The sequence below is a fragment of the Zalophus californianus genome, chromosome 11 (genome assembly GCF_009762305.2).
Source record: "Zalophus californianus isolate mZalCal1 chromosome 11, mZalCal1.pri.v2, whole genome shotgun sequence".
In the NCBI taxonomy this organism is placed as follows: Eukaryota; Metazoa; Chordata; class Mammalia; order Carnivora; family Otariidae; genus Zalophus; species Zalophus californianus.
In genome coordinates this window covers 66882415-66893609 of record NC_045605.1, presented here as the reverse complement: position 1 = coordinate 66893609, position 11195 = coordinate 66882415, and the positions used below count along the sequence as shown (strand labels likewise).

General features: G+C 48.3%; 1 protein-coding gene across 3 annotated transcripts in view; it reads left to right on the top strand.

Moving 5' to 3' along the window:
• Positions 1 to 720: 720 nt before the first annotated feature.
• The window catches only part of GALNT18 (polypeptide N-acetylgalactosaminyltransferase 18), a 354123-nt gene continuing 343648 nt past the window's right edge, over positions 721 to 11195 (top strand). For all 3 annotated transcript variants that reach the window (XM_027580483.2, XM_027580485.2, XM_027580482.2), the window contains exon 1: positions 721 to 1395. In XM_027580483.2, the coding sequence (XP_027436284.1) occupies positions 1161 to 1395 (235 nt within the window). In that variant the 5' untranslated portion in view covers positions 721 to 1160. The remainder of the gene's footprint in view (positions 1396 to 11195) is intronic.

Genomic DNA, 11195 nt, shown 5'->3' with positions numbered 1-11195 from the left:
TGGATGACAACTGGGTTACAGGGCACAGTTTTGTTCTGGGAGCTGTGCAGACTTAAAAAAAAGTCTAGATAGGAGCAAAACTCTTCCAGGGGTTTGGTGGTGATAGTGGTGGTCCAAAATCTGGGAGATTCCTAGGAGGGCTAGCTCCTTTGACAATTGCCAAGTCTGGAGACATCCAGGAGGCCGGCAGACAGAGGGCTCGGGACAGGGGGAGGTTGAAGTGAGGCTAAGGAAGAAGTGGATGCCCACGGGGCCTGACCAAGGGCAAGACTAGTCAGACGATCCCGCCCAAGCTTCCCTGGCCTCTCTGCTTCCAAGAGGGACACGGAGTTGGCCGGTGGGCCTGGGGCGAGAAGCCCCGCTGAGGGGCGCTGAGCCGCGGGACCCCGCAAAGACCGGAAGTGCCGGCGCAAGAGCCAGAGCTGGAATTCCCTAGAGGTGGAATCTGCGGACCTAGGGGCTGAGCCTGGCGGCGCGCCCTCTCCGGGAGCCTCGGGTCTAGGGCAGCCAGCGCGGGCGCGGGTGGAGGCTCAGGAGCGTCCCTGGAGGGCGGGAGCGAGGGGCGGCCAGCAGGTGGGGCCCGGGGGCCGGACTCCGCCCCCCGCGCCCTCCTTGTTGGTCCGCGGCCGCCCAGCACCGGCCCCTCTCCCGAGCCGGAGCGCGATTGGTGGCGGCGCTTGTCGCTCGGAGGGGGCCGGGCCGCTCTGCTCCGCTGCTCTCCCCGCCGCCGCCGCCGCCGTCGCCGCGGTCCTTCCAGCAGCGCGGGCCGGTCGGACTGCTGAGGCAACCCGCGTCTGGCGATGGGAAACGGCGCGGCCGCGGACCCAGGCTGTGGCAAAGTTTCCCAGACGCGCGTATCCGGGCGCGCGGCTGCGGGCCACCCGTGACCGCTTCCAGAAGGGCTCCGAGATTTTTAATTTGGAAACAAAATCCACCTCATTTCCTTTGTCAAGCTCTCTCTCCGGGTGGCTAGCGGCGGGAGCTCCAAACTTGGGCACGGCGGCTCCACGGCGAGCAGCCCGGGCTGTGGAGGACCTCGGGACTCAGGTGCTCCGGCGCCCAGCGGGCGCGGGCGGGCTGGGGGGGTGTGCGCGCGGGGGAGTGCCGGCGCGCGGCGAGGAGGGTCCCCCGGGAGCTCTATATGGAGGAAGGAGCCCAGAATGGTGTGCACCAGGAAGACCAAAACTTTGGTGTCCACTTGCGTGATCCTGAGCGGCATGACCAACATCATATGTCTGCTCTACGTGGGCTGGGTCACCAACTACATCGCCAGCGTGTATGTGCGGGGGCAGGAGCCGGCGCCTGACAAGAAGCTGGAGGAAGACAAAGGGGACACCCTGAAGATTATTGAACGGCTGGACCACCTGGAGAATGTCATCAAGCAGCATATCCAAGGTACGGGCGCCCCGGGAAACTTGGGCGGCTCACAAGGCCGGGGAGTGCCCGGTGCGGCCCGGGGTGCGCTGGAGCGGGTGCGCGTGGAGCCAGCGGCGGCGGGGGGCTGAGGCCGCAGACGCTTGGGGGGCTGCGGGTGCGCTCTCGCCTGCGTGGGAGACCCTCGCTCTCCGCGGCGGTGCGCGCTTCTCCAGGGCACACGTGTGTGCGCGGGGCTCCACGCGCGGGTGTGTGCAGCTCACTGGCGGTGTGGGGGCGCGCTGCGCACGTGTCCAAATGTGCCCGAGACTCCGGACTGGTTGCTCGCCGGCTCTCGGGATCACACAGAGGTCCGGCTCAGAGTGTGTGTACGTGAATGTTTGTGTGTGTGCAGGAGAGAGCGGGCGCGGGCAGTGGAGCTCATTTGGCCCGTGTAAGGGCCCAGGGCGAGATGCTTGCGCGGCCCCAGTCTTTGGCATTTAGAACCTACAGGCTGCGGGACAAGCCGGGGCTAGGACGATTGCGTGGACCCAGCCCCAGCCCTGCTGTGCGCCGTCCGTGGGCGGTTGGACATGCACCGGGAATCTGTGGCTGGGGGTGCTGTTCGAACCTATAGCGGTCCCCACCCCCATCACAGCCAGTGGGTCCAAGACCCTCTCCAGGAGCAGGTGTCGACTCGGGGAAGAAGCAGAGGAGCCTGGAGCTCTGTCCACTGCGGTGGCGCATCCGCCCAGGACCCAGACAGCCCGCCCTGGGCTGTGCCTTCCCCGCGGAGCCGGGTGAAGGCCGTTCCCTCCGGGCCCAGGGAGCGGTTGGGGCGGAGCAGACAGACTCGCTCGCAGTGGGTCTGGAGTCTAAGGCTGCGCGAGGTGGTTGCGCTCCAACCAGGCCAGGGCTGGGGCCAAGGGGAGGATGGGGTACGGGAGCTCTCCTGAGGAGACCCCGTCTGATGTGCTGTCAGAGGCAGGCGATGGAGAGCTCCCGGCACCGCGGGGCACTGGTGCTGGGTGTGCACACACACGCGCGTCTCACACGTTCACACTTCTCTTTTCTTCACCTCCCCGCTTCCCCTGCTCTCTCCCAGGAGTGGGAGCTTCTTAAAGGCAGGGAGCCTTGTTCACCTGTAAGCCTGGCAGCCCAGCCAGGCTCTGGGTCCACTACCCAGCAGACCTTGACAAATACCTGGTTGGATGGAAGCCTTTCTCCCCCAGGAGCACTCTCTTTTGTTCACACGTGGGCGTCTGGATCTGCTTCTGCCCCGGCTGCCCCTGCCAAGGTAGGGAGGGCTGCTGTGTCCACAGTTGGTCTATTTCCTCATAGGTCCCAGGGAAGGTTCAGGTGAGGGCAGGAGAGGTGTACATACCGCTGGTGCTTTCTAACTGATGACTTCAAACCAAGCCCAGGGCTTGGGGACACTTCCTAGTAAAGAGGACCCCTGGCAGCTTCTCCTTCATACCTGCCTCTGCCTCTCAAACTGGCCCTGGGCTTGGCAGACCAGTTTATCCATCTGATGGTTCCTGTTGCTGCTGTTTCTTGCTTTTTTCTATCCCGTGGGTCTGGACTGACAGTTATCAGTGATAGAAGTACAGTGTTTGCCCCAGGGTGATTCAGAACGTTCCCAGGGAGACACAAGGCCATACCTTACTTTGACATTTCCAGTTTGCCCACAGATTTTGAGAGATTTTCATTCACAGATTCTGTGTGTGTGTGTGTGTGTGTGTGTGTGTGTGTGTGTGTGTGTGTGTGTGTATTCCTGGAAAATGGTTCTCTTGTGCTTTCCAGTCTGCTCAGGGAGGAGGTGAGCGAGGTACTGCTTTGGGAAGTGGTGAGGAGACGTTGTTAACCCGTGAGCTTATCACAGAGTAGCCCCTATCATGTTGAATGTGGACCATGTCACATGATTTATAAGGCTGTACATGAAAATGAGTACAGTGTTGAAGCTGAAAGGAGCCTTTGCGATTTTGTTCCCAGGAAACCTTATCACTATGCATTGTTCTGAACTTTAAAATATATACCTGAAAAAATTGGGAGAAATAGGAAGCAAAGACAGAATGGGATTCTGAAGACATGGTTGGTCCAGTTCTCTTGTGTATGTGCACTGACTGTATTAGGACTCCTGTGGATATTCAGAAATGACCAGATTCTTGGGACAGAAAGGCAGAAGCCACAACCTATAGAGGAGTGGGGAAGGGTCAGTGGCTTGGGGAAGACTAGATAGGAGGCAGGTAGAGGGCAGAGATTAGTTGGTTGGTTGTGCTATGATGGTGTAGTGATGACAAGTGACAGCCCCCCCAACCCCCCGAGAGGTGCTGGAGCCATCGAGAGCTAGGTTGCAGGGAATTAAGGAAACCTAGGGGTTTACTTGATTTAAGTAAGAGGCCTGCGAAGTTTGGGACTGGCCAAGTGCAGCTCTCTGAAAGGCAGAGGGTGGGAAAGGACAATCAGACTCTTGTACTTGGTGGTGTGGACCGTTCATGCGTATTCCACTGTCACGTTTCCTCTAGTCAGTACAGCCTTTTGAGCAACCCAGTTTAGTCTGCTGAGCTGGGGGAGTGGAGAAGAAAGGCTAATGATAACAGCTGAAAATTATATAGCACCCATTATGTGCCAGGTACCATTCTAAGTGCTTTATGTATATTGACTAATGTAATCATCACAACCCTATGAGATGGGTAATATTAACTGTGTTTTACAGATGGGGAGATTATATGATTTGTCTAAGGTCACATCACTGGTGTACATGGTAGTTCGAGGATTTAAACCCAGCTTCTGTGGCTTCTTCAGAGTCTTAACCACGTACTATACTGTCTTCTAGAGGGCCAGCAGATCACAGGGGGAACAGTGCTCCCCTGGAGTTACTTGATGGTGGGGGTGAGGGTCAGAATGAGAGACCCCAGAGGATGACCAAGGAATGATGAAGTCATAGCCTTCTCACTTCGAGACTCTTCCGTAGATAAACTCAGGAAGCTCTGGGTTTTGTTTTATCTCATGCTGAGCAGCAGAGGTTACATTCACTAAAAAAGTGTTCATGGACTACCCAGGGCAGTTCCTGGCACATTCTACAGAGTAGGTGCTGGCTGGGTGCGTAAGTACACGGTGTGGATGCCCAGTGCACCTGTTAGTTCTTAATGAAAGCGTTTCCATTCTCCAATGAATATGTTTTGCTTTGGAGCCTTGCTCAGGCTCCTCTTTGCTTTGGAAGGAAAGTTGTCCCAGAAACTGCAAATGTCACAAAATGTTCAGCAGAATGTTCCATAGGACTTGCAATTAGGAGAGGCTTTGGAGCATCACCCTAGAGGTCTGTTCTAGTCATGACTGAAAAGTTTATTTTCCTCTTGGGGGTTGCAGTGATATTTCATTTTAATTTGTTTTCTGATTGAATGATTTAATTAGATGGTGTTTGGGAATCTCTTGGGAATGTAAATTGCAGTTTTGAGAATTTTTATTTTTTTAAAACCAAATCTATGGTAAAGGAGAGGGTGGATAGCTCCAGATTTCAAAAGTAGCATCCTGTTGGGTTGGAGACACGAAATCCATGTTAGTACAGGTTCGCTCTTTGGAGGAGAAAGATGGATTGCTGGAGGTGGTGAGGTGGATGAGGCAGAGGGTCCGCTGAAGGAGGCCTCCATGTTGGAGTGACGGCCGGGAAACAGCAGTGTTGGTGCGATTCTTATTTTGAAGTCCAGTAGAACCCCAAACAGCTTTCTCCTTTTCTTGATTAGTACCTTTTTGAATCTGTAAAAGAATGTGCCAATATGAAAGAAAATATTTAAAAATGTATAAAATTGCCTCTAGTGCCTTCTACTCTAACCCAACTATTTTGCATTTTGAGCATTCCCTTCTAACTTTGCCCATCTGCCTCCATATTTAAAAACAAAGGTGTAGTCATGGTTCGCATGTAATTTTATATTCTCTTTTTTTTTTTTTCCAGCTTGCTTCTTGTTAGAAGTGGTGTTTTTTTTTTTTTTTCATGTTTGCTACGTAGTTTATTGATTCAGTCTTTATTTATTGGAGACCTAATATGTACTAGGTAGCACACCGGGGAGGTGACGTTGGATACAGTGGTGAATCAAGACACTCCTGGACCCTCTCATGTAGACTTGTTTTTAAGGGACAACAGTCAACACAATTGGGGTTTAAGTTAGTTAACTGAAAAACTTGGCAAAGAGGAGAATAAAACAAAATATTGCACATGTGCAGTACATATTTTTTCATATTATTTTTGAATGTGTTGTACATTCATTTGCCAGCCTTTTGATGTTAAGGCCAAGGCTTTGTCTTTGGGCCGGGTGGGCCAACTGCCTTTCTGAGCGTCTTCCTTGCCTAAACCACGCCCATAATGTGCTGCTTACAGAGACTGATTTCTAGTTCTGTTTTCTTTAAAATTCATTGAGAACTTAAAGATGGTTATGAAGCAACCTCCATGTAGTAGCCTAAATTTTTATGACTTTTGTCTTGTCCTTTGCAGTGATTTTGCTCACATGCAATCTGATTGCTATGTAAGTGACTAGCTTTATAAAGTCTTTCCAAAGCAGTGAAATTAATTTTCTTAGAAACAACAACTCTCATCTTAGCAGTCATATTCCATTGGTTTATAGAATATGTAATTAAGTTATGCCGTTACAATGACAAGTACCAAAAGTATAAACACATTTGGGAACAAACTCAGAGGAGTGCTGGTAAGCATACAGCTCAGTCGTTAGCTGGAGATGTGAGTGGGGGTGGGGTAGGAGAGAAAACAGAGGGACAAAGGTATCTTGGGGCTTGTTTTCCAGGGGGATCGAAGGTGCGATTCCTCTGGAGAGGTAACTAAGTAGAGGGTTTTTAAGGAGAACTTGTACTATATTTTTAATGGCTGTGTAATATTCCATCATCGATATACCATTATTGACTTAATCTCTTACCCATTATTGAACATTGGCTTTTCTACTGTAATTAACACAGAAATAAACATCTTCACCTCACTTTTCTTCTTTTGAACTATTTTTTAAAGGATCTGTTTCTGGAAGTCTGATTACTACTGACTCAAATAGTATGAACATTTTAATGAAAGATTGTTTTCAAATTCTTTCTACATGGCCACCAGCAATTTATTATTGTACCAGTTTCATGGAGCCTGGCCAGCCCTGGGTGTTACCGTTAAACTTATTCTGGGCAAATGTAATCACTGGCAAGCGTTCTTTTAATTTGTACTCCTTTGATTACTGTAGAACTTAGTATCCTCCCCCTACCTGTTTGTTTTCACCTTGTATTGGTGTCTTCTGCCAGTTTTTTTCTTGGGATATCAGTGTTTGTGTATTTTATATATATGTTTTATTTATGTAGATCACTAAATATATATATGTGTGCACACACACACACACACATATATATATATATATACTGCCTGTATTATATATTACATACATAATTTTTGTTTACATAGATGATTTAGGGCAGTGGTTTTCACACTGTGGCCCCAGGAGCCCCAAGCTTCTAGAAGGTTGGATCCAGGACCTGAGAAATAAAAGGGTCAAGTGAAGTCTCCAGGACCCCTCCTGCACCCACCTCTCCCCTCCTTGCAGCCAGTGTATCTCCTCCTTCATCTGTCTTTTATTTGGTGTTCTGTAAAATATTTTTAAAAAGCCTCGGCTTCTTTTCTAAAAAAAGGTTGAAAATCACTGTTTTGGGAGAAAAAGAAAGATCAGACTGTTACATTTTTGTGAGGGATGATGGTAGCATAAAGAATTCAAGAGAGTAAACAATTCTAAAAGGAAATTGAATTCCTGGGTAGTGTTCTTATAATATCTATTTACTCTTCTGAATGCCATGATTAATAATGTATTACATTATATGACTAATTTCCAAATCCATTATCTTACTTCACTGAGTCAAGATCATCCCAACAATGGGAGAAATGGATTATTAACTGCTTTTTGTCTCCTAAAAGTTTGTTAGGCATATTATGTGCATATTAATGTACATTAGGTCAGTAAAAACAGGTTGCTCACTGTGATTACAAACCATATGTGGTCCCTAAAAGTCAGAAAATGTCCTAGGTCTGGATGTTGGGAGGTTATTTTTTTTTTTTTTTTTGTCCCCTGTAGCTTTTGGATGTCACCTAGAATTTGTTGGTGTCCTTCTCATCTGATCCCTGACTTGGCAGGGTTATAAAGAAGACAATACAATGTTTGCTGAATGCTTGGAGTTTATTTGAGGAAAGGGTGTCATTTAAACAGTAAAGCTATTTGTCCTTCGAAATGAACTGTGGCATGTGAAATTATATTAGTAACAGTGATTGATATTTTGAGAGAGTGCAAAATCAGGATTTAAAAGTTGAGCCCAATTACCTTTATTAATAGCCCTGGACCACATCTTTGTGGAGTAGGAAAACCTTGCCAAAGAATACAACTTTTTCCCATGGCCAAAGAATTTTCATTTTTATCTAGAAGTGTGTAGGCTGTAAAATAAATGAATTCCACATTCTTTCCCATTCACTTGACATAAATTGTTATTTGCCCTTGATAAGTAGGTTGATGTAGAATCTCAAGGAGAATTCGAAATGAAACGTTGGAGAGCCATAGCCTGGTTCTCTGGTTTGTGAGGGCCTTGCAGGTCAGCTTCGCTCACTTGGGTTAGTCTGGTCTGTGTTTTTCCAAAGGTGTTTATGGGATTCATAGCCACATACAAGGTTACTGGACCATCTTCATTACCATCCTATAGAATTTCACTTCACTTCACTTGGACAGCTGAATGGGCTCCTGCCTTGACTGGGGGCTTGAGGGTCTCTTTCGGATTGTTGTCCTTTTTCATGGCTTGAATTCTGTCCAAGAGGCTGGGACAGTTGGCTGCCCTGTGGAGAATCGTATAGGAAGGCAGTCTAGCTAGAGGAGATGTCACACAGAAGGTTCTCTGGGGAAGCACCAGGCTGAACGAGTGATGAATGCAACCAGAAGGTAGCAAGATGGGATTTGGGGAGAAAGAGGATTATGCCTGAAGACAGAGGGGCAGGAGTCCATAAATGTGGGATGGGCCCCTGCAGTAGACAGCAAGGGACGGAGTGGGTTAGGTCTGCTGGTTGATGATCCAGATGAAATGAATGCTGGCCTGCACTTTTTATGCTGGCCCTGAATGTCTCTCCAGGGCTGAAGGTTTTTGAGTTGGGTAGCGATTGGATTATCCCATGGGGCCTACAGTTGTCAACTTACCAAATCTCACTCTGCCTTTGGGGTCAGAGTCAGCTCCGTTCCACACGGCAGTGTGTGAGCCCGGAAGTGCTTGATGTTTTCCCTTTCCTCAAACACATGCCTTCACATGCAGGGCACACGCCCCAGGGCGGGGCGAGGATGAAGCATGTCCCAACACGGTGCACTCATTCTCACTCTGTCCCTTTCTCTCCGCCTCAAGAAGGCATATTTGTATGCAAGACAACGTGATAACCTTGAGATCCCTTCAACTTATTAGTTAAACCTAATCATTCCTGTGTTTTGGTACTTAAATTATTGTTAATAACAAGTGACTGCACAACTGTTCTGATATAAAATTTGTTGTGATGGTGATTGGAAACAACTGCTGTTCTGGAATCTTATGTGTGGGTCTCTGTGTACTTTTTATGGACCCAGCTGAGTACAGCCAACTGGAACTTGAAGCAAGAGGATTCCTGATTATGTGCATACTAATGCTTTGGTAGTTTTTTCTGGCTACACGATTATGGATTAAACTGTATTGCTAGGACAGATCATCCCAGTGGGTATGAGGTTCGGATGTAGCTCTTTCATTGTCTAACATTCCATGTCAATTTTGTGAAGGTTGCTTTTGGGAGATGAAACTGCCCTTAAGGAAGCTTTCTGAAAGCCCTGTATGTCCAGCCCCAGTGAGACCATGACAGGCTTCCTGTATGATGCTGCTGCTGAAATGGTCCTAGAGCCAGCAGACATGGTTCTCTGGGCTATGTTTTGTTACTACATCCCTTTAAAAGTCTAGAGAAGTGGCATCAGCACCCCTCTCCTTGGGATGGATGAGAGCAATGAAAAATGATGCCTGAAGAAGAAGTTTAGAGCCAACTCTTTGGAATGAGTGGGTTCATTCCACCATTGTCCAGAGTTTAAGACAGAGGTGGAGCACCCTGTTTAAGATTGTTGGGTATTGTTGCATTTTAAGCAGCAGTGGTGACCTGTTTGCCTTGCCCATCCATCTCTGTCCCCTGGGACAGGCCATTAAAGGCCATTGAGATCCCAGAGGAATGGGAACGTAATTCAGGGATCTGGACAGGACAGGATTTGAAACCTGGGCTCATAAATGTCATGCTAATGGCATCTGGGACTCAGGAGAACAGTACCAAAATTGCTTGAGCCAATGAATATAAGCATAAGAAAGCTAAGAAGGGATTTGAAGCCCCAGAAGTAACAAATGAGAATCCTAGCCAAATCCTGGGTTTATTTTAAGAGCAACAAGCATATAAAGTATTGGAAGATTGATTGTATCAGGAGGCACAGAGGGAGAGGACTCCTGTGTGTCAGGTACTGGGCTAGATGCTATCCATACATGATTGCTTTTTTTTTTTTTTTTTTTTTTTACATGATTGCTTTTTATCTTCACAACATGGAGGGAGAGTTTTAGAGGTGAGAACATTGATGCATAGAGACTTAGAGTTTGCCCAAGGTCACACAGCTGATAGTGGTGGAGACAAGAAGGGAAACTTTGTCTAGCATCTATGTCCTCTACAGAAGAAAAAAAAAAAGGTGAAAATCACACAGAGAGAGGACCAGGAGATGATTCTACTGAAGACTGGGTTCAGGTGTAAGCTCAGAGGCCTCATCAGGTCAAGTGGGAGACTGGTGGGTGGCAGGGAGCCAGGCAGGCAGGTGGCATGATCTGTCCTTGTGTAGGTGAGGGCCTTGCTCTGGAAGGGTGAACGCAGTACTGCTCCAGAGACCATAGAGAGCCCTTTCTCTTGGATCATTGTGGATCTGCTAGGATCATCATAAGCCCCCAGGAACTTGTCCTGTGGGAAAAGCAGAGCGTGCCAACTGCAAGCTAGAGCTCATTCCAGTTCCCCTCAGGACTCTGGAGCACTTACTGTGTGCCCGGTGCTGTGCTGTGTTCTTTTCCTTTCACTGGCATAGTCATGTGTCTTCTGGGGTGATCAACTCGTCCCATTTGCCCAGGACTTTCGTGTTTTAAAACTGTAATTTCCGGGTCCAAGGAGGCCCCTCCAAGCCTGGGCAAACCCAGGTGGTTGGTCATCCTTACCTTCTCATGCTGGTAAATTCTGTTTAATGGGACCTCTTCGCATCAGGGCAAAAACAGCCCTTTTGATTCCACCCTATCTGGGTCTTCTGCTTTCCGCTCTTGAACGTTGACTTTGTCCTAGAGTTGTAAAGAGGACAGTGAGGGTCCTGGCAGCCCCTGCCCCATTCTCCCTGCCCACACAGGCTGCCTCCTCTCTCCTTTGGTATTCCTCCTGCCTTGGCACTCTGTTTTTTAGCTGTCTGAGCCTCTCAGGATTTGGAAAGGAAAAAAACAGTTGCTGTAAAGGAAAGCTCTAATAAAGTGGTTTGGACACAAAACATCAGCAGCTGTTTATTTGCCCAAAACAGTAGGAGTCTGTATTAATAACCTTGTGAGTTATATGCTGGGAAGTTAAAAGTAAGCAAAAATCTTAACTTGAGACCCACAAATGTGACTTTATTCCTTTATTGAACTAATCTCTCTTCCTGTTTATGCTGGTGACATTTTCTATTATCCATGTGGAAGATCCTTCTTGATATTCTGCTACAGATTTATTTAGCTCTGCCTTGGTTAGAGTCCCAGAGCAGAGGGGTTTTCTGGTATCTTTTTAT